The sequence below is a fragment of the Centrocercus urophasianus genome, unplaced genomic scaffold (assembly GCF_019232065.1).
Source record: "Centrocercus urophasianus isolate 14NV4802_14NV808 unplaced genomic scaffold, USGS_Curo_1.0 seq_13, whole genome shotgun sequence".
NCBI classification, from domain to species: Eukaryota; Metazoa; Chordata; class Aves; order Galliformes; family Phasianidae; genus Centrocercus; species Centrocercus urophasianus.
The window spans coordinates 7,995,732-8,019,383 of record NW_024884475.1 but is presented as its reverse complement, the minus strand read 5'-3'; the positions used below and the strand labels follow the sequence as shown (position 1 = coordinate 8,019,383).

Genomic DNA, 23,652 nt, shown 5'->3' with positions numbered 1-23,652 from the left:
AAAGCCTCTTTTCTCTTTTGCCGTCTGAGCAGCGTGGCAGCGATGGGGCCGCGCAGATCACCGCATCCATCCGAGGAGCGCGGCAGAACCAACGGGCTCCGGCGGCGGAGGAGCTCTGCGGTCGCACCGCTCACCGCCACCCACCGCACGGACACCCGGCGCGCCGCTTTCCGCCTCCTCCAGCACCCCTTCCTGAGGCGACGGGGCACCGACCGGCACGACGGACCGCTGCCGTCCTCCCTCCCGCGGGGTAGGCGCTGGCCGAGGTGTGTGTAGGGGGTGGGGAAGGGAACGGAAGGGAAGTCCCCTTCGGCGCCCGGAAATCCCCGCAGCTCCTGCTGGGACGGCGTGGCACTTTCGCAACGGGGCGAAGCGCAGCCCCCCACTCACTTGCCGCTCTCAGCTCCGCAATCCCCTCCTTCTCCTCCTCCTCCTCCTCCTCCTCCTCCTCCTTGTCCTTGTCCTCCTCCTCCTCCTCTTCACCCCCGGCTCCCAGCCCGTCCCAACGCGGCTCCCCGTGCCGCGGAATTCCCCCGCTCCGCGCCCGCCTCCCGCTCCAGCCCCTGCGGAGCGCTGCCCGGAGCGCCGCCCGCCCCGCCGCGGGCTTCCCCGCTCCGTAAGCCTCGGCTGGGCGGGACTCGAGGCCTTAAAGGCGGGCGGCTCCTCCTGCATCGAGGAAGGCGGAAGAGCGAAGCGTCGGCGGTCGCCTCGGCTCTGTCCGTGGTTTGCATGCAGCTGGCCGGGTTACCGCTCGCCCCGGAGGACGGAGAGGAGGGGCGGCGGCGCGAGCGGAGCCCGTCCCCCGTCATGTGCTCGGTGAGCGAGGCCGGCAGCGCCGACCCGTTGGTGGCTCGCTTCAGGCAGGTGGAGGAAACGCTGGAAAAGCTGCACCGGGAGAACAGGAGCCTGAAGAGCAAAGTGCCCCGCTACAACGCGCTCTGCACGCTGTACCACGAGTCCGCCCAGCAGCTGAAGCACCTCCAGCTGCAGCTCGCCGCCAAGGAAGCCACGGTGCGGGAGCTGCGGAGCAGCCTGGCTCGGCAGCAGCAGCAGCAGCAGGCGGGGGTTGGCGAGGCGGGGGCCGAGCCCGCCCGCTCGCTGGTGGAGAGCCTGCTGGAGCAGCTGGGGCAGGCCCGGGAGCGACTGCGGGACAGCGAGCGGCTCTCGGCGCTCAGAGTGGAGGCGCTGAGCCAGGTGAGGAGAGGCTGCGCGGGGCGAGGAGGAAACGGCGCGGGGGCTCGGGGCTGGCGGGCGGTGCCGGCGGGATCGTGCTGCGTGAGGATGTGCTGCAGACACAGCGAGGCGCTGCGAGCCTTCGCGTAACTGTTCTTGCGGGCAGAACAGAAGTAGTTGAAACGTGGAAATTCTGCGTTGCTTAACTCGAGGACGGGCTGAGAGAACTGGGGCTGCTCGGCCTGGACAAGAGAAGGCTCCGGGGAGACCTGAGAGCGGGCCTTCAGGGGGTACAAGGTGGAAGGGGACAGATTCTTCAGCAGGATCTGTTGGGATAGGACAAGGGGAAGTGGTTTCAAGCTAAAAGAAGGGAGATTTAGAAGAGATGCAAGGCAAAAAGTTTTTTTTACAGTAGTGGTGCTGAGGCACTGGAACAGGTTGCCCGGCTGTGCTGGATGTGCCCTCCCTGCACAAAGCCACGGCGTGCTCTGAGCAGCTGATGGAGCTGTGTGTGTCTGTGCATCGCAGGCAGTTGGACCAGTTGGCCTTTAATGTTCCCTTCCAAGCCTAAAGGTTGTATGAACTCCTTGCACCAGATGAGCAGAAAGAGTTGGCACAAATGAAGTACAAACGATGGGTAACACCGCTTTCTCCATTATTTTTGTGACAGCAATGGCTGGTGTTGTACTGACAATGAGAGCACTTCAGTATCAGATTTGCACTCTGCATAGTGATGAGGCAGACTGGGGAGATAGGATCTCTTGTCTGCTGCAGCACGGAGCTGTGCCCCCTCCCGCCCCCAGGCACTATTTCTGGGGCTGTCACTGAGACTTTCCCATGCTCAGCCTAAGAATGCTTGAAGAATTTCTAAGCGTTTCTTTCTGTATGAAGCTGTATAAAGGAGGAATTTCCAAACTAAGAAGCAGTACTTAAAATTGAAACAAATGTTTTTGTCATAAGCCCTCTCTTGACCTAATGTTTATACAAAACGTTTTCCACATATGATGCTCACCTAAAATGCATGTAAATGTGTTCAGGTCTGGAAATTCATAGTAAGAAATGATCTTAGTGGCACTTGAAGACTGGTGGGATCCAAATATGTTCTGAAGTCTGATGCTGAATGTCTTTAATCTGTAGCAAAGGGGAAATTCAGCACGATGTGAAAGAATATAAATGTTAGTAATGAGTGCTATTTCTGTAAGTTAGACTGAAAATTCTTTTAGATATAAGTGTTTTATTTCTAATCCAAAATGCTGAAATCAACGCCACTAAAAATAATAACAAAAAAGACATGTTCTGAAGTCATTGGCCCGTGTGGTGGCGGCACCTCATTGGTCCTGAGGTACTGGGGGAGTCAAGCTTGACTGCTTGCTCAGTGTCTGTGCTGGCACCCAGGGCAGTGCCAGCTCTGCAGCGGTCTGGCACCCACTGGCATGCTTTGCTTTTGGAGGGTGACGGGCACAGGCTGCTTTTGGCAAAGTCAGGACTGGTGTACTACAGATGCGTGCTATCTGAGTGCCATCGTACTGTCTGTAAGCTGCCTTCTTCCTTCTCAGAGAACCTACCTAGATTAATGCTAACTTGCTGCAATGTGGATGACCCATAGTCTTGATTCAACAAGAAAGCGCAGCAATGAGATACATGTTTATTTTATAAGAATATGCCAGGAGTCAGCTATGTTGGAGTCGGCTGTTGCCAACAGTTATTGCTGCCACAAGGATTTACCTTTCTGTTTGTTTGTCCTTACCACTTGTCCTTTGCTAGGTGGGAAAGCTGCTGCTCTGATTTGCCTTTATCCCTGTTCCAGGCAATAAGGATGCTTGGTTTTTGTCAAGATGACTTACTAGGTCCAATTTTTTGGGGGGGGCAGGGGAGAGGGGGAAATCTCCACTAGCAGTCTGGTCACTTAGAATGCAGGACTAGTAAGCATTTCTCAGTCACCACAGTTACTGCTTTCAAACTGCATGCTTCTTGTAAGTTTCATCTTTTGGTTTGTAGCTGCTGCAAGCGGGTTTCATAAACTCTTGGCACATTTTTGCACATTTCTGTGTTCTTCATTGTGCTGACCAGGAAGTGCTTGGAGAGCTGCCTGGGCAGTTCCTGATTCTGACTGACTGACCTGTCAGTTCTAAGGTTGAGTGTTTATATAGAAATGGATTTATTTTTACCTTTTAAGTACTTTGCAGGGAGTATAGAAGCAGTATGGAACTACTGCAATCTAAAATTCTATCTTATGCTTTGGCTTGTGTGTTCACTTCACTTTAAATAACTTCCTCCTCCCTTATGTTTAGGAAGTGCAGAAGTTGAATCAGCAGCTAGAGGAGAAAAACACAGAGATAGAGAAGATGATAAATCAGCCTCCATATGAAAAGGAGAGAGAAATCTTACGACTTCAGAAGAGCTTGGCAGAGCGAGAGAAGGCTCAGGCCACCAGCGATGTTCTGTGCCGGTCACTCACTGATGAAACTCACCAACTTCAACGCAAATTAGCATCCACAGCAGAAATGTGCCAACATCTGGCAAAATGTTTAGAAGAGAAGCAAAGAAAAGAGAAGGGGAATTTGGACGACCAGATTGCCACTGAAAGATCTAATCAGGTATTTTTACAGCTGCTGTGTTTTGTACCTGTACTGCTAGCTTCTGAGGTATAACTAACTACTGTATTATAACCAGTAATTAGGGAGCAGTGAGAAACATGCCTCCAGATAATTTTGCGTGGTGAAAAGACTATAATGGCAATCTCTAAAGAACTGATTGCCGTAAGCTGAGGGTTGAAGCAGTTGTCAGTCACTTGGCTTCTGGCTGTCCCTGACTTTTTTTTGAGATGATGTGAAGAGGGCATTTCCAACCTCAGCAGCTCCCTGATGGCAATTCTTGCCTGCATGCACAGCAGGCAGATACCTTCCTGAGACTGAAAAACGTGTGCATCACTAGATGGTGCTGTGTTTTTGAAGGTGATATGTGATGACTGCTAGAAGCATCTAAGTCACAAAATAAGGAGTAATTTTTTTAAAGTAGCATTTCTATTAACAACTCTACGGCACGTGGCTTTGCATGAGTAGCACAGAGCTACAGAAAGTTGGTTAGGAAAGAGCAGGTCAAAATGTCTTACCTATTTTTGCTCTGGGGTTCCCCTCTGCCCTCCCACTCTAAGACGACACTTCTCTCCAGCAGGCGTGTTTAGACAAAGTGCTTCATGATAGAAAAGGGGCAGAAATGTCCCTGGTGGGGGAGGTGCAAACACCTGGATTTTGTCACACAGTGTTGTGGCTTTACAGCATCGTCACCTTAGTTGAAGCTTTGCAGCATAGGGTAAAGAGTGTTGTTCCACTCTTCCAGAAATCATGGCGGGTTGCAGTGATGAAGTAATTCATGAAAATACCATAAGTGGGTAAAATCAGAAGGGACGAGTATGATGCTATAGCACTGCATGGCGTCGTTCTGTCGCGTGGTTTTGTGTTGTGGTGGTAAGGCTGTGTCTCAGATGATCGTGGACCAATGCTTTTGTGGTACTCGCACACGTAGGTCACTTGCACTCTGTTGAACACACAAGGAGCACTTCTAAAGGAAACTCAATCACGTTAAAATGACCTCTGAGAAACAGACAGAGGTGGGGTTGGTGTGAGAAGAAAGGACTGTACAAGGCACTTGAAACTTCCAGTATTCTTATACTTGGTATAATTGATAGGCAGGAAACTTGATAGACTTTGATGTATGTAATAACTAGCTAACCTTGTCCAGCGGGGACTTCCCTGTTGAAGAGAAATTTCAGAGGCAAGTACTAGCTGATTCTAGGGAATTTTGTACAAAAGTGTTGTATATTACTCACATACACTGGGGCTTTTTTTAAAGCAGATGTCACAACTGTATATAAAAAAAAAGTGGTATCCTTTCAGTCAACTTAGAAATTTCTATTAAAAAGCTGCTTACTTTCTTGTAGTAGCCAAAATTGACAGTAGTAGCAGAGCAAGATGAAGACGTGTATGTGCCCTTTCATGCATTTCCCCACTTCAAATACATCGTTTCCAATACCTTCATGTAAACTGCCAGGTGCTGTTGGCAGCACTGAGGCCCTTTGGCACGGGAGCTGTGTGTTATTGGCCTTGTTGCTTTGGGAGGCCTGGAGTGCGACATGATTTTATGAGACCACACGGACATATTTAAAAGCAGTACCAAGGTAGTAACAAAACTGATCACATTGTGCTTATTAAGATGAAAAGCTGTAAGCTATCCTCTTAGTATGCATGTGTTTGTGTTACTGATAGCAAGTACTTATAAAAGAAATTACCTCCAGTTTCACAGCATAGCTAAATAACACTTTCTTTATCTGAAAGTTACAGGTATTAGACAATGAAACTTCACTTCAAGCTCTTATCTGCAAACTACAAGATGAAAATAGAATGTTAAAGCAAAAAGTAGCTCATGTGAGTACTTTATTTTGTACAAAATAAAAATTGCATTATTTTGAATTACAGTATTTGGATTAACTAGGCCCTTCCCATTCCAAACTTATAGGCCAGTTTAATGCAATTCCCAGATAGTTTTACTCCTCTCAGTGTGGCAGTCTTTGTTCTCTTGGCCAAGAACAGCTTATTATGTTATCTCAAATCTATTTTTGTTGTTAAAAATACACTGCAGAAGGAAATGGCTTTCTTGTTCCTTCCCTGCATCAATATTTCACTCCAGAAGAATGGCACTGGTCCAAGGGTGACCACCAACCCTTCCCATTCCATACGATTTAATGCTGTCTCTATGAGTTGGCAGATGGAAGACTCAGCTTATAGCATAATGACCTTCCACTCTCCCATGGAATGCCTCATTGATGCACAGTGGTTGAGTCAGCATATTATATACTACATATGTAGAGAAATTAGGTCCTGCCCATGTAGACAATCTGTGAAAGCTTGGAAGTTTGCACCTTCGTGTTGTGATGCTACTGGGTGGTCTTTCAGGTGGAAGACTTAAATGCAAAATGGCAGAAGTACGACGCTAGTAGAGATGAGTATGTGAAGCGACTCCACTTGCAGCTGAAAGAGCTGAAGTCACAGCTGGAGCAGCAGCACAGCACACCTTCAGCACAAACCAGTTCTGAGCTGATGCAAAAGGAGATACTCCGGCTAAACAAGCTGCTGGAAGAAAAAATGAACGAGTGCAAAAAATCCAGGAGAGAATTAGAAGATGTGAAGAAGGCTAGAGAAGGAGATAGCGAGCGCATACAAATGCTGGAGCAACAGGTTCTTAGATGTTTTTTTCCTCTAGATTTGGGAATTCCTTCTTTCTATATGCAGACCTCAAATCTTTTGCCATTTGTCTTGCCTCATTTGGCTACTTAACGCTTGGAGAAAGAAACCCTACTTAAAGAATTACATGCAGTTCTGTTGCCATTAAAATATTATTTTTATTTTTTACAACATATTACAAAAATCTAAGATGTAAAAAAGAAAAACTGCCTATAAAGCAAAGATATGATAGAAAAGAACACACTGAGATTTCGTAATAAGTGCTTGCAAAGAAAGAATCTCAGCTTCAACTACTTACTCTCGCCTGCTATACTCTTACTAAAATATGAACATAATTCTTTTTCAGGTCCTAGTTTATAAAGATGATTTCACATCAGAGAGATCAGACAGGGAACGAGCACAGAGTAAAATACAAGAACTTCAGCTAGAAGTTTCATGTCTGCAACACCAGCTAGCAAGAAGGCAAGAAGGCAAGAAGGTAAACAAGCAATACAACAGTTTTTTCAAATAAGAGCATCTCATCTACAATGTACTTTTAAGAAAACATTTTAAAAAAAATCCTAGTACTTCTAAAACCATGTCAGTTCAGTGCAGCTATCACAAACCATTGCTTTGTAGTTTTGTTTTGTAGTAAAAATGCATCCTACTACATACACTTTCCAGCCCATTTTCCCTCTTTTCATTGACCGCAGTAACTGTAAATTGTTATAAGACAGGGAAAACTGACTTTTGTAACAGCGGTGTCTTTAAAGTATCATGCTAGCTCTGTCCTGTTTTCTACAAGCCTGCTTGACTTTTTCTTAATAAAACTTTTAAAATGTCACCTCTTCTATTTCCAAATCTTCAGGTAAAGACATACACAGTGTTTCAGATTAAGGTGGTAACATTATTTTGGAGATATACTTCTACTTTTTTTTTTTCTTCAAGAGCTCTTCTTTCTCTTTCTAGGACTCCAGAGACACAAGTAGTCGTTTCAGAGTTCACACTGGTAACCAGAATCATATGCATGTACAGACAAAAGTTGAACACCTACGAGGCAGCAGCCCAGGCCAACCAGGTGCAAGAAGAACAGGCTCACAGTCTGAACAGCCTTCCCCACCTGCTGACAATGGAAACTCAGGATCAGAGGGCAGGGCACAGGGTGAACTTAGGTGTCCTCATTGTATGAGATTTTTCAGTGATGAACTCAGTGATGAGTTTCTCAAGCACGTTACGGAATGTTGCCAATGACGATGTGATGTGAGGCACGTAAATCAATCACTACTCTACAGACAGTAAAACTTGGCCCATCTCCTATAGTCCTAACCAGAGTAATTCAGATGGACAGCTGCTAGGAACTAGGAGGATGAACAGGATCTACCTCTTATTTGACTTCACCTTCTTGTGGACTGTATGGAAGACTTAGAGAAAAAGCAAAATGTTCTTGTGAAGAATTTAACAGCTGCGAGCAACACAAGCGTAATGCAACTTCTACTACAAACTAAAGAAAACAAAATGTAGTGGTAGCTGGCTTTCGACTCCAGTTTGACTCTTGAGTCTAATTGTTCACAACAGTCTGAAGGCTTGTGGAAAAAGTCACTGAGCTTGAAAACATCATTCTCTTCCAAACAGCACATGCTGAAGAATGGAGGAGTTTGGCATAAGATAAGAAAAATCTTCTTGTACTTTATCTGGATTTAAAGTGAAAGTATTTTCTTGGAAATTGAAGCTGAACTTTCAAACATCCTACCTGAAAATCCTTGTGTTCAACTAAAATCTGGAGAAGTAAAGAAAAAATTCGAGGGCTGGTTATTGACTAACGCTAGCCTGTCTTTTTTTGCACAGAAACAATGTACAGGGATATTTATTTTTTTTTCTGTGCCATAAATAATTTACATGTTTGCAAAAGTATTTGTGTAATTATTGACTGTATTCCAATTTCACTTAAGTATTTTTATAATAAAAGTGATTGTGCAGTCGCTTTACTGTATTAGTAGTCAAAACTATCTTTTAGGGTATTAAAGTGTAAAAGAGTCTGTTACTTGGTGGCTAACTAAATGTCATGGTTTCAGGTATGAGTTATTCTGTTCCTGCAGCGATAACCAGCGTCTCAAACTATATTCAAATATGTTGAAAATAACTCATTTCAGAGGACAAATGACATTTCAGATGCATGGGAACACATTTAATGCCCTACCCTGCTGCACAACCTTTGTGGCTATGCCATTGCTAGCTTAAATTTTTTCATGTCTGCACTGGAGTCTCTCAGCTGTATGAGGAAGTTGTTTTGAGAAGAAAGATTAGACATAACAATGTCTACACACGGGGACTGGAGGGTTTTTCTCAGCCATAGCTCCCAGTATTTCTTAATAGGTCAGAGCTGGATGGTGTGCAGACAAATACACTAAAGAAATCCACCCACCTTACTTTAACACCACCCATCTTCTGCCTTGCTTCCTTTTCAGTAGAGCACTTGAAGAGGACCGTGCATTTGCTCAGTCTCTATTTGTATTTTTTTTTCTCCCCCCTCTTACTTCCAGTAATTGCTAGGATTTCCTACAGCATCAACCATCTCTTGGTCTCCCAAACAGAAGAAGTTTCTCCTGCTGAACAGCAACTTGCTAGGAGTTAAGTCCAGTCACCAATTTATTTTTCCACGCAGCAAGTTTTCATCAGTTTTCCTCTCCGTTTCCAAGTAGTTTCAACGTAAGTGAACAAAGTGTTCTTTGCTGTGGTCCAGGTTCACAAAGCATGAGAGGAAACAGTACATTCCTTTTTCCCCAACTTGCATAATGAAGCACCACAGCAGTTCTGTCTGTATGATTAACATCTGGATGGTTACAGAACAGCTGGAGCAACTAGAACTACACAGAGGGAAAGCTGCTCTCTTAAGATGAGAGGGAAAGAAATTTCCCTTCCTTGGGACAGCAGTAGTCTTATGGCCTGGAGCCAATCCTTGAGCAAGACATGCCAGAAATTCTGGGATGCACAGTTAAAGACAGAACTATCTTCTCTAAGCATATCTTAAATCTGCTTTTTCACCATTCTTTTACAGCCCAAAGGGAGATGATGATTTCTGCCAATATTGCCTAACTGCAATTAAGAAAACAGACAGAAACAGACACATGGACATGCAGTGTGCAGGTGCAGTGTTTTTATTACTGATCTACTCTTTATCTAATTGTAAGCCTGCAATTGCTAGTTTGGTTTTCCCATCACAGCATACATAAATGTGCAGAGATTTTTCTTTTTTTTTTTCTGTAAGGTGACCATTTTAAACATTGCCTTTTAAGGTCTTAGAGATCAGATGCAGCACACAAAATACATGCTGAGAAAAATATGATTAAACTTCCTGTGGCATAAGCTAATCTCTCAATGGTTAGTTTATTTCTTTTGCCTAGTGTCTCATTAGACAAACCTTGTTTATGGTTTTAAAGTACATTAATGCTGCCCTCTGGGTATACTTGGACAGATCGAACTGCAACTATTAGATATGGATGGAAGAATTAGAAACAGGAAGCTGCAGTACACAGGAATCAACAGAAGATATCCTTGATATTGCTTCAAGTCCTGTAAAGTAGTTCCCTCCCTGTCAACGCAGAGATTGGAATGCAAATCCTGGAAAAGGAGGATTCAGGTGAAATGACTGCTGGGAAACTGGATATACCTACAAAGAGGTGCAGCAAATACAGACTGATGAAGTTACAGATCAAGCATAGGTTACAGCAAGTCTCTTACAACCTAAAGCTACACGATAAAAAACTGAAATTTGAATACCAGCATGAAAAGTCCTGCTACTTTCCAGCATAAAAATACCTCAGCTTTGGGGCTATTTTACTACTTCCCATTTTCCCCCAACTCTAGTAAGAAGAACCTTACCTATTTCTCTGTCTTTGTGCTAACCAAGAAACCAATTAGATGCTGTAAAACTAAACTACCAGCATCTTCTGCAACTGTTTGATTCAGACTATAAGGCATACACTATCTGTCCGAAAAAAGCTGCCACCCAGTGCTTTGCCCTCTCCTCAGCAAGCACAGCATACACATCAGTACTTCCCAAGCAATTCCAACACCTACATTTACAGTGCAGCTTCTTCAAACTGTAGGCTGGAATGTATAAGAACTGTCAGCTCCACTGCCCCAGTGTTGAAGTAAAAGCAGCCATGAATTCACACTATTTTTGAACCCTTTACTTTAAGGAACGCTCCTTTGGCCTCATGCAGTTTTTTTCTCTGCCACATGGACTGCTGTCCATGTAGTGTGTATCAAATGGTGAAAGCAATGCAGCTTCTTTTCCAAAAGAAAGCAATGACAGTGCATGAGTAAGAAAGGAACTGTGTAAAATGAAAGCAATTTGAACAGCATAAACTTTATGAACTTTCATTAGCCATTTGTACAACATATGTTCACTGAAAACACATTTGTAAAATTGCATAGACTCTTGAAACCATGCAGAAAGTCTGCATAACCATATGGGACTCAGTTCCTTATTTACTGCATCAGTTGCCAAAGGCATCCAACGTAACCAAACCCCATTATCAGGCCCATTCTGATTTCTGTCAGTGTCTCGGCACTGATGAGCAGTACCCTCACTCGAGAGGCAGAACAGTGCTAAAAGGCAGGCAGATGTACCTGTACCCCTGTGGGAGTCTGGAAGGAGACACGTAACTGTCCCCTCTAGGCCTTGTAAGAATGCACTATCACACAGAGATGCCTGGGTGTTTTTTGTCCAACTACCTTCATGACCAACTCAATCCCTTCTCCTAGAATTGCTCCCTCTTTAGAATCACCCTCCTCAAGTTTTGCTCTCCAGCGCAGCATGAGTTCAGAGCTAGGATTGGCTCAGGGCTCCTGAGCAGCTCTCTCACTAACAATGTTTTCAGACCACAGATTCAGTCTGAGTTCTGGCAAGTTAGTCTTCGTGGCTGCTGGATTTAATGATACCATATTTAGGATGGGATTTCAAAGTAAATGCTATTTACTTACAATGCCAGACTGTGCAGGTTGCCATGCAGAAATAGGCCCTAGCACATTATTGTGGCAGCAACTGTAGGCGAGAGTGAATCACAGCAGAGACGACTGGGAGAAAACTCAGTGAGTCCTCACCCCAAAAGCCCCGAGAGAGAGAAGATCAACAATAAAGTTGCAGTACGTATCATAAAGTGCAGAACTACAGAACCAAGAGCCTAAAAATCCTCTCATTTTTCAGCAACTTTAAGGCAATGCGTTTCACCCTCAAATGATTTACAGGGCATCAGATCTTTTAAAACAAGCCTTAAGTGATGGCCCAAGATTAAGTGCTCACTAACGATAAAACCAATGACAAGAATAAAACTTGTTCAAGAAGATACCTATGTTCTATGGCTGTTTTTTGGTTTTTTTTTTTTTAACTTCTATTTCCTGTGGCTTTGCTGCATGTATATATATAGAAAGCAAGGGAAATTCCAAACAGCGTGCCACACCATCGTACTCAGAACGGCAGTGCTGCTGATTCTAAAAAAGAGAAGTCTCAAATTCTTTTTCTATAAAGTCAATGTGAATTCAAAGTGTGTTGTAGTAAAATTTCTTAGTAGCATGTTCCAGTAGCAATCAGCCTGTGAGTTTCAGCTAAAAATCTAAAGCATGAGAAATACCTACACATTATTAGGTCAAAGCAGCAAAGCAGAGAGATATGAGGTTAAGCAGCTCTCACTGCTGCTGTGTGCTCTTCTTCTCATCTGCACCTCACATCCCCGGCTAAGGGCAGTGCCCAGCCAAACTCACTCACTGTAGCTTTCTAGGCACATGCTGCCTGTGGGTGTCAGAGCTCCAGGAAAGTCAGGAGAGTTTCTGAAGCCAGTGGATGTTCAAGGCATCAAGGTTCAAAAATGGCTCTGAGCAATCTGTGCATTTGTGCAGAGGTATTGGTGTATCTCTGCTCCTGCTGCCATTCAGTGTGGTCTCTCCTTTTCTCATTCTTACATCCACTTTTACCTCCTCATTTTACATTTATGGGTGAGAAGCCATTGGTGAAAGAACCTTTCATGACATGTGCTAGTTGTCCAGTGTCTATAATGGTTGCTGACCTCCCACAGCTTGTGGTATTACCACAGCACAGAAAGCACTGGACCAGTGGGGAGTTACGAGAAAGCTTATTTCTAGAAGGCATTAAAAAATAAACAAACAAAAACATAGAGTTAGAACATAGAAACATGATAAGCTTAAAGGCACTTGCTCCCCAGGCCAGTTCCTAGCATCAATCCAGGGACCAGGCCGGGCAGCGAGCAGGACAGCGCTGACTGCTCATGCTGTCACCCATCCCGTCAGTGCCACACCAACGCATCCAATCTCTTTGCTAAATCCTTAATGACACAAAAGGCATCTCCCTCCCTCCTCCAAGAGCACCTTACTACCTTGGCTATACGCACATATCATAGGCAGCTTTCACAGGTGGAACACACGTGTTGTGAGGTGAACCCTGCATCGGCCCCACCAAGTCTCCTTGTGGTTGAGGGATCAGCTTGTGCCTGGCTCCAGCTGTGCCCCCGCAGCCCTCCCCAGTCAGAGCCAGCTGCAACTCACCCCACAACAGCCACCTGCACCAGCCACCTGGGTCCCCAGCCCAGAGAGGCAAGGTGATGCTCACAAAGCGAGGCCATGCTATAGGGCAGGGCCTCCACCTCCATCCGGACACAGCTGAGCCCCTCTCACCTGCTCCACATCTCCTTGGAGCAAGGCACTGAAGCACATAAGAAAGGGGAACAAGTGAAGAAAGGAGCCACCCACAGCCCTCACCTCCACCATCACTTCTGAAAGAAGATCAGGCATCCACACAGGCATGCCCATGGACAACTGAACATCATCTACCAAGAGACAGGGAAACTAGGCAGGGCATAAGACCACAAGTGCAGATCTAGTTTAACAGCACTCAGCATGGTGTACCCACTCCACCTCCTTCAAGGCCTGGTCGTGCCCCACCGAGTGGCAAGGACAGAGCTTTCCTAAGTTCCTCCCTCTGCAATGACTTGCAGGTGACAACCAGACACCCCCAGAGAGGGATGGGGATCTTCGGTCCTGGCTGCACTGATATGGGGCCTCCCTTCCCTCTACCAAGAGCAGCCCTAATCTGAGCCCTACGCTGGTATAGTGTTGAACCCACCAGCATGTCACCTGTAGATGCACAAACTGCACACATTTTAGTAACTGTTATTTGAGTGTTGACTCCCATCTGCTCTGCTAGAGACATGCAGCAAGCCCCTGAGGAGAACTGGTGCCTAGAAAACAAGAGCCAGAGCAGTCCCCATCCTTAACAGCTTTCAGTTGCACAAGACCACCTCTAACCTTCATGTCACAGTGGGACAGTCCCAGAGCCAAAAGATGACAGCAGCACAGGTGCTAGAGTCCACCCAGCCAGAGCCTTACTTACAACATAGCATTACCCCTAAAGCACATACTTTCCCTGCAAGTAAACAATGCACCTAAACAGCATCTGCTACACGTGTGGTGGGAACTAAGGATGTGTTTTCAACCTTTCCCCATGTTCCCAGCTCACCTGGGCATGGCAGCGGGGAAGGTCTCCTTCCTGGAAACAGCTCCAGGGACACACATCCCCTGCTATTGGGTGGGCAAACCCTAACCTGGGAGGCACAGCCTGTACCTGGATCTCTGAATCAAACAGCTGCCCACTGTGAATGGCTAGGATGATTCTTTGGGTGAGGGATGTGTCCCATGTCCCCTGACCCCAACAAGGAGACTGGGATGTGCGGGAAGACAGTGCTTTGCTGCAGGAACATCATAAGAAACAGGAATATGTACAAAGTATGCCTATATCAAGGTGTAAATGCTGTTAAAACTTTCATTTATCAGCTGCAGAGTCCTCATTGACTACAATTACAGAATTCAATTTAAAAACAAAAAAACAAAAACTCAGTGACCTACTCTAGTGCTCTTAAATGCTCTTAGAACAATAACCCTCAAGTTACCAGCATTCATTTGCTCAGGATGCTCTTAGCTGGGTGAGCACTTTGTGGGGGAAAGAGGTACAAGAGTCCAGAGCGTGTAGAAACCCTGCTAAGATGAGTTCTGGCCTCCTGCGAGAGCAAGCACAACCCAGAAGAGCAGCACCAGTCAGTGTCCCAGACAGGAAGCTGCAGCACACAGCACCTGTGACTGAGATGAGGCCTAGCTTCAGAAATGAAAAACAGCCCTCTGAAGAGCAGGTGATGGGATGAAAACGAAAGCAACACGGCAGCACAGAGGAGGGAGAGAGGAATGCAATGGCTTGAAATCAGGCAAGAGGGATGCAGGTGCACAAGTCTGGTGCTTGTGCAAAGACAAAAAGGAAATTTAGTCTTTAGTCTTCCATCTTCTCACTGCCAGTCTTCTATCACTGAAAGAGAGATTCCAAAACTGTTCCAGGTATTGTGCTGGGAATAATAGGCATCCTCTGACACCTGAAAACTACTACGCGCAAGGCAGGAATTCATCTCTGCAGAGAGGCTCTGCAACACCCTGCTTTGCACTCACTGCCCGCCATAGAGTGGAGCCAGTCAGAGGAGAATATGGTGAAGCTTGCTTGAAAGAGACAGCAAAACAAGCAGGTGACACTGAGACAAGGCAGTGGGACCGCAGCACAGTGCTTTAAAGGCAGCTCTGTACACTGTCATCTTTTTAGATGAATCTCTGTGGCTGACATGAGGAGCCAGTGTGGGGTGCAGGCAGGCTTCCCCCTCCCACACAAGATCTATCCTTTGATAACCAGATGTGGAATCCCCTAAACTTGCTGCACAGTGGCAGCTCCTGGGAAGGCACAGCATGCAGTGGAAAAAATTGATTAGCACAGCCACCACCACCCCAAGAATGAGTGGCAACTGATTTTATGAACTCTTCTGAGGCTTTGTTGTGTTGCACTTACATACCCTTTGCAGTGATGCATCCCCTCCCACAGAATGTCAAAGGATTCAGCCCCTAAGAATAACCATTCAGGGCAGAAATAGCATGTGCTGTGCAGTGCTCCCATGCAGGGTGCACTTCATTGGTCTCATCATTCTCCTGAACTCAGGATTTGTGCTCATCTAGCCCTATGTTCCCATCTCCCACTGGTGGCATCTCCCTTCTCAGGTAGTTTTATCTCTGTGGTTTCCAGGTGACTTTTCAGGGAAAGTTTACTGGAGCTCCATCCTTCCTGAAACAGCAGCAAAACTGAATAACCACATCCTCTTAGCACAGCCGAGGAACTTCAAAAGTGCAGTGTTGCAAAACAGCGTGGGGACACACTCCCTTCTGCCTCTGCTATACTCTTGCATGCACTAATATCAGTTCTTGCACACGCTGCAGCAATAAGATTGAGAAATACTTAAGCAGTAAAACCAGTTCTCACAGGCTGAGCGCTGCTTTTTTCTCCTCCTTGCAGTCAGCTTTGGAGTGAATCCCTGCAAAGATTCACTTGCACTGAGAGTATTTGCAAGTATTTCTATTTTGCTGCGATAGTTTTAAAACAAATACTCAGAATAGATAACTTCTAATAGGGAAGTTTCTTCCCTAATGAAATGGGTACATAATACCCCCAGTACCTAGAGAAAAGGATCCCCATAAATAAGAAGCTAGGTATGCGTGCTTAGAGTGATTCTTCCGCATCTTGGAGCAGTTGGTCTTCAAGCTATAATATGTTAATACTGCTATAAGGCTTCATATTAAGTGATTAAGATTTGACAAGACTTGAAAAGTCCAATTCCACTTTCCTCCTGTACTGTGTAGCTTTCAAGGAAAACACGACTGTGATTTGTTTGAGCACTGAGCTTCATGGCAAAACACAAAAGCATCCAGCAGTTCTTATAGAGTGTGCTAACAGAAGTCAGAACAAGCTTTGTGCAAATACTGCAACTACTTCGATGCATTTTCAGTGAAGCACCCCTATGATTTGACTGAGAAAGTCCTTGACTGAGCATGCAAAAAACTGGAGTTTCGTGCCACCTGTGTAGCCACTTCACAGAGTGAAGCTACAGGCTCTGCTGAGGCTCCTCTTCCCACAGGTCTCAAGCAAGCTATGTTTTTCCTCCGTGCAGCAGACACTGAACAAGCAAGCTGTGAAACGTGACTGCACCGAAGCCGTCCCAGCCGGCTTTTGTGACTGCCAGCAAGTAGTCACATCCACCTGCACCTTCAGGCAGTTGCAGATTCCATGTGCCCAGTTTGAAGAGGCTATTTCTAAAGCCTGATGCACCACTACTGTTTAAGGCCATGCCAATGTTTGGGGTTATGTACTTGAATCACTGCAATGATCGTTCTGTGCAGAGCAGCACTGAGAACCTCTGAAAACCCCAGATACAGAACAAGAACACCTCCAGCATGGCCAACACCATTCCATTCCTTGTTTGCCTTGATCAGGCTGTGATCAGGATATCAACATCTCATTAACCTGTATTTCCAAATAGGTGTTGCTTCGGAAAGCAAAAGTTCAACCACTGAAGAGTTCAGAGAGCAACCTGTAACAGCTTTTCAGTGCATCATGCCAGCACAACCTGTAGTTCCACTGTTGCTTGTACAGCTGCAACTACTCCAATTAACACTGCTATTACTTAAGCATGAAGAGTCTGAGCTAGCTATACAAGAGGCTTAGAGCTGAGGCAGTTAACAAGCTCAGCTGTCAGCATAAGCAGTTCAGGTTCAGTAGCTGCTGGAAAGCCAGAATCTCTGTGAAGCAAGAGCCACAGAGTGTGGGTTCAGAAGATGGCAACTTGTTCTCATGTCTGGAACCTAGGATTTCCACTCCAGCCCTTTGCAAGTGAGAAGTCAAATATAAAAGAGGGTAATATAAACACACCAAAAGGTTACAAAAGTTCACTGGTGTGAAAAGTTAGGGTGACTGAAAAAAAGATTTTTTTTTTAAGGAAATAAGCAGTGTAACAGTTTTCAGGCATTCCTTAAATTAATATTGGAAAAATCTGCTGCATGCAAAGAGAGTGATAAGAATTGAACTTCACAAAAGGTCAGTGGCATGGAGCCAGCATCAAAGTGAAATACAGAAGTAAAATTACTGGAACTTCTGAATGAAGACAGCAGGCCTGAATGTGAATAATTTTTTAAAAATCAAATTTATGACTCAGAATCCATGCCAAGTTTGCAAAAACCACCGAATAGTTGGGCGGAAGGAAGGAAGGTTGGAAGGAAGCTCTGCAGATGGTTTAAGTCCAACCCCATGCAAAAGCAGGCTCACCTACAGCAGGTCACCAAGGGCTGCAGCCAGCTTGGTTTTGATCATCCTCATTTGTCTGGATCGCGTTCAAGCAAAACCATCCAAACAACAAAGCACAAAAAATAAAACGAAGCACCTGCTGATTTCAGTGAATTGTTATGCTTTAAAAACAATAAATAACAGATCTATTTTCTCTCCTTTACTCAGACCTCATCCTGAGATTTGTTTATTCAACTGCCACACACAACATTCAAGATCTACAAATAAATAGACATACTATGGACATACAGAGGAGATGCCTAAAATCTCAGCTGAAACAGAACCCCAAAATTACACAGTTACGAAAGGAACTGGTGCTTAACAATCAGAAAAATGGCTTCTTTGGCATAGTTTCCAAGACAAACACTAATTCAAGTGCTTGTAAGGATCATGACACTGCCCATTGCTGGCAGGGGTAGACAGTGAAGAGAAAAATAAACCCTCCACTTTTTTTTTTTTTTTTTTTTTTTTTTTCACTAAAAAAATTCCTCAATGCACAGACTTAGAAAATCCAGCTAACAGACTGGTCCAAAGAGAGAGCCTTGAAACCCTATGAGGTTGAAAGCAGATACCTATCCAATAATTTGGGTCCCCAAACTACAGCAAGGTAAAAGCCCCACCACTATGTTTTCACTATAAATCTCTGTCCTTGCTGCATTTTTTAAAAGCTGTTATCCTTTATTTTCTGGCTTCACAGTCTGCAGCTTCTGTATTGTTTGCTTTTTGTTTTTTTTGAAGGTTTTATGGTAAACCTGGGGTACTGCAATTATTTCCATTTGTTTGTTGTGCCTGATTTCCTCACTACTCTATTGGATGATATTTCTAAAATTGTCCTTGGCAGTTGCTCTCCCACTTTGTGAAGACTATGAATCACACCAGATCATGTGCAAACTAGTGGGCGATAACAAAAATCCCTTACACTTGTTGTCAGTTTTTGTAGTATTCCCCCATCGGTATTAAGATGTTGATGTGACTCCTTTGTTCATCAAGGTGAGGAAATAGCAGCATTGACTGAGACCATGCAGTCACATTGGAAACTCTCACATGAGTTTGCAAGTGCATCACGAACACAGCCTTGCAGCCTGAGTGCTTTTCCTAGGCACAGAGGTGACCCAGTGATGCTGATCTTTGTCTAACTCAGAAACTAGAACTGCCATGGTTTTCTAACCCAGGATTAGAAGTGCCAATACTTACAGTGAAGGAAAGATGCTGCTCAGCATCAGTGTTACCAAACTGCTGAGCGTAATGACAGATATATATATATATATATATATATATATATATATATATACACATATATATATAACTGTAATGATCTTGTGTGTGTTCATTTGAGTCTCATTTGGGTACATATTACATTCAGAATTAAACTGAAAGAGGAAGACAAAGGAAGAAGCTGGACTCTAACCAAGAGAAAAGTATTGATACCTAATACGAGAAATGTACAACTACTCTGCCTCCTCTGTGTGTTAACAGCACTTAACAAGTGAGGGTGAGAATGGAGGAGCATGAGTTTAAACTAGGGAATCTTTCTCTAGGGATAAATTAATTTTTCCAAATGGCTGTGCTGCTACTATTCATCACCAAAGCACATATGAGAAGCTGGCGAAATGTTTTGAATTCTCAAACATACGTGGTCTTGTTTGGGAAGCGATGGAGGACAGATGAAAGTCCAGAGATCAAAAAGGACAAACCTCTTTAAAACAAAGGAAAAAATTGTCTAGCTTCAAATCCCTTACCTCCAGAAAAGAGCAAGCATGTGAAATCAAGTACCTACATGACAGCAAGGAAGTGGTTTATTCTCGACAAATCCATGCTGGCAGCTACTCATGGTCAAACTGATAGTTTCCTCTTACAGAATAGCAGCTCCTAGGAACAGGAAAAAGAACAGATATCATAGAATCATACAATTATGAGACCGAGAGTGTCCATACCTTTTTGACATGGCATTTTCCATAAGTCAACTGAGAAAAGTATTACCTTGAGGTGTGCAAAAGCCAATCAGTTGAACAATATATCATCTAGGTGACTTAAGGATTGGTCCTAGATCAAATACACAAATATTTCCATTACCACCAATGGAGCCAGGTCAGACATGTTAAAATTCACACGCAGATCTCAAGCTAACAGAAGGTGCTAGCACACAGTTGACAAATCAGAACAGCTTTGGCAAGCTGGACAGCTGGTTTGAAAAATGCAGACAATTCATCAAGGACACTGCAATGTTAGGTAATTTCAGGACTCATTAATTGCATAAACACAGGACAATCATTAACCCCATTAACAGGGCAATTCCTTAGAGCAGCTCAGAGGCTGGAATGAGTCACAGGTTGCTGTAAATAAGTCAGACATCAAACTGCAGAAAGCAAACAGGAGCTTTGTCAGCTGGATATGAAGAAATCCCTCCGTGCTACATAGCACTAGCAAAGTGCAGCTGCACTGTGCTTTGAAACTTCTACATCAAGAAAAACATGGGGAAAACAGACAAAAGAATGAGGGAGTTTCTAAGGAAAAGATTAGAAACTACGACAACAGGCCAGAAGACTTAGGAAAGCCAGGCTGTACCCTTGCTGAAGGCATGGAAGCTACAGTCTCCTTCCAGCCCAGCGAATGTCATCAGCTTTCCCAATTAGAAAACTCCTTGCAGTCTTCCCAGGAAAATTTTATCTTTCCTGCCATTGCTTGGGCTTGGATCTACATCCCTTCTCCAGGAAGGTTGTGAAGCCCCGTGACAGCTGACAGCCCCGATTCCTCTACTCTGCCCTAGCGAGGCCTCATCTGGAGCACTGCATCCAGTTCTGGGCTCCCCAGTACAAAAAAGACAGGGATCTCTTGGAAAGAGTCCAGCGGAGGGCCACAAAGATGGTGAAGGGCCTGGAGCATCTCTCCTATGAAGAAAGGCTGAGTGAACTGGGTCTGTTCAGCCTTGAGAAAAGAAGACTGAGAGGGGACCTGATGCAGGTCTATAAGTATCTAAGGTGTGGGGGGCAGAATGGCGAGGACAGACTGTTTTCAGTGGTGAGTGGAGACAGGACAAGGGGAAACGGCCGGAAACTGCAGCATAGGAAGTTCTGCACCAATGTGTGTGATAACTTCTTTACAGTGAGGTGAGGAGCACTGGAACAGGCTGCCCAGGGAGGTGGTGGAGTCTCCTTCTCTGGAGATGTTCAAGACCTGCCTGGATGCCTACCTGTGCGACCTGCTGTAGGGAACCTGCTTTGGCAGGGGGGTTGGACTCGATGATCTCTGGAGGTCCCTTCCAACCCCTACAATTCTGTGATTCTGTGATCTCCAAGCCCAGTTCAGGCACTCCCAGGGATGGAGAAATCCCTCCCTCCATTTCAGTTGACACCAAGCACAGCAGCGCCTTGCTGCTACCCTACCCTTCTCAGACACGGCATGCATCACACAGAACTGTTCTGAACTCGAAGGAAGCCAGGCCATGCATTGCCTCCCATGCTTGCTCACAGCACTGCCCACAACGCATCGTCCAAATCCACATGTGCAAGTTAACACAACAGCACGTGTCTGGGGTCAGTACAAGTGCATGTCTGCATCTGGTGCCAGGGCACAAACCTTTTCTGCTGTAGGGCACTACTGTGGCCAGTAGGCAGCTCAGGGATGCCTTCTGGTTCGGTCCTGAACTCCTCAACATTGATAGGCACAGGAAGGAATGTCAGCGTGGCTCTCCCAACTCCCTGGTTCACACAAACTTTATTTCAGCTTTTCTCCTGGCAAAGCCATCAGTTCACCTGAGGTTAAGTTTCAATAAATGTTTTTGTTCTTCTTGATCAGGTTTCTCCAAGATTAAATTAGCTTCACAAAACCTCACAAGTATCTCCAGTCCTGGCATTTTTAGTTATTTCAAATATTTAACCCTGTTTTAATTGCTTCCCTAAATACTGCAATTTGGAAATGACTTGTTCCATGTTTGCAAATTGCCTGCCTAAGAGCTGGGAAGCTGTGCTTCCTCAAACTCATATAAAATACAGAGGAACATTTTGTATCACCACGCACTACTCAGGACATCCAGCAAATTAACTTCCTTATTTGCCTGAACTGAATAAAAGACTGGGAAGGTTGCTCTTCCAGCCTCCCCAAGCCCCCAGCTGTGCAGACCTAAGTCATTCCTCTGATGCACGTTTCAAGAAGCTGAAACCCTTCTGACAGCTACTCTGCTCCTCTTTGCAGCTACCTCTTTCCTTCTCCACATACCTAGGCTGAACCTTTCATTTCTTTTCTCTTGGCCCTTGCACAAGGCACCACCACCTTTGGGCAGACAGATATAAGAACAGCTACTGTACATGCAGAGTCAGATTCAGCTGTAGCACCCTCCTATCAGTTTTCACCTTCCTTCTTATCAACACTCTGGCAGTGAAGTCATCTTAATAACTTAGACTTTAACCAACATTGGTGACTAATGCAAAACAATAGGTGTGAAAAAAAAGTACACTCCCTGTGATTTCTCTTTTCTAGACTGAACAAGTTCAGCTCTCTCAGCCTGTCTCCACAGGAGAGGTGCTTCAGCCCTTTGATCATCTTTTTAGCCTTCCTCCAGACCCACTCAAACAGCTCCATATCTTCCTTGTGCCAGAGGCCCCAGACCTGGAGGCAGTACTTCAGATGGGGTCACATGAGGGCAGAAGAGGAGAATCCCTTCCCCTTCCTTGGTGGCTGCCCCTCTTTTGATGCAGCCCAGGATAACGTTGGCCAAGCTGCAAGAGCGTACTCCTTCTCATCAACCAACACCTCACGTCCTTCTCTTCAGGGCTGCTCTCAACCTAACCTCTGCCCAGCATGTATTTGTGCTTGGTATTGCTTGACTCAGGTATTGCTTGACCTTGCACTTGCCCTTGTCGAACTTCACTTCTCAAATCAGTTAATGTCCCTCTGGAAAGCATGCCATTCCTCCAGTGTATCAACCGCACCACACAGCTTGGTGTTGACAAACTCTGAGACTGCATTCAATCTCACTTTCCATGTTGCCAGCAAAGACATTAAACAGTGTCTGTTCCAAAACTGACTCCTGAGAAAATGCCACTCATCACTGGTCTCCACTTGGACCAGCTGGTCAATTCCTTTTCTACTGCGTGGTCCATCCATCAAATCCACGTCTCTCCAATTTGAAGACAATGATGTCATGCAGGACAACGTCAAACACTTTGCATAAGTCCAACTGGATAACATCCATTGCTTTTCCCTTACCCCATGCTATAACTGCGTCGTAGGAGGCCACCAAATTTGTTGGGCTCAATTTGCCATTAGTGAAGCCATGTTGACTGTCACCAGTCATGTTTGTTTTCCATGTGCCTTAGCTGTGTTCAGGAGGAATGCCAGAAAAAAAATCATCCAGGAAAACAATGAGTAAAAGCAGGTGAAATAGAAGGAAACACAACATGCATTTGCCTCAGTCACAGTAAGTGACTCCACAGACACAGCAGAGTGGATGGAAGGTGACAGAATTCTTCAGAAATCCAAGTCAAGTGCTGCAGACTGAAGCCTTTTTTTTTTAATGCGCTGTTTCAATACAAGGCTCTGTACAAATAAGCTACCTTTTACTAGCCTGTTAATTGTAAAAGAGATAAAAATGAATGGTTTCAGAAATAAGACCAGCATTCTTTAGAACTCATTAAGATTCTACAGAAATTCATGAAAAGCTTCAGCCATAGCACTGGTGACCTCCTCCTGCTGTCAGCTTCCAGAGCTCTGCTGAACACCTGCATTTCTGGGTGGACTCTAACATTTTTGTAGTAGTTTTTTTTGTACTTTTTGTAGGATCAAGAATGCATAAGCACACAACATCAACATACCAAGTCTTATGTTTTCACTTTCCTACAGAAGAGAGAGCAGTGTGAGCCAATGGCAGAATTCCTCAATTGCTGCAAAAGTCATGGCAGTTTGCATCCCTTAAGCCTGCATTTGGGAAGGCTTTTGAAATCAGATTCCTCATGCAGCACAGATCAGATTGCCAACATCAGCTTCCTGTTTTCTTTTAAGCTCTTTTCTTCTTAAAATCAAAACTATTTTTTTCCTAAAAAAAAGAAAAAA

At 44.9% G+C, this 23,652-nt stretch overlaps 2 protein-coding genes across 5 annotated transcripts in view; one reads left to right on the top strand and one right to left on the bottom strand.

Moving 5' to 3' along the window:
- The first annotated feature begins 693 nt into the window (after positions 1 to 693).
- On the top strand, positions 694 to 8,382 carry TNIP2 (TNFAIP3 interacting protein 2). Its single transcript, XM_042812578.1, is given in 7 exon segments — positions 694 to 1,194; positions 3,465 to 3,770; positions 5,508 to 5,597; positions 6,126 to 6,407; positions 6,760 to 6,891; positions 7,362 to 7,457; positions 7,459 to 8,382. Coding segments are annotated over 7 exon segments (1,494 nt in total). The 5' UTR covers positions 694 to 729; the 3' UTR covers positions 7,582 to 8,382.
- An 11,000-nt stretch (positions 8,383 to 19,382) lies between these two features.
- Positions 19,383 to 23,652, bottom strand: part of FAM193A (family with sequence similarity 193 member A) — a 98,709-nt gene continuing 94,439 nt past the window's right edge. For all 4 annotated transcript variants that reach the window (XM_042812577.1, XM_042812574.1, XM_042812575.1 and 1 more), the window contains 2 exons: positions 23,415 to 23,635; positions 19,383 to 19,473 (listed from right to left, as the gene is read on the bottom strand). The gene's annotated coding sequence lies outside the window, so the exon portion shown is untranslated. The remainder of the gene's footprint in view (positions 19,474 to 23,414; positions 23,636 to 23,652) is intronic.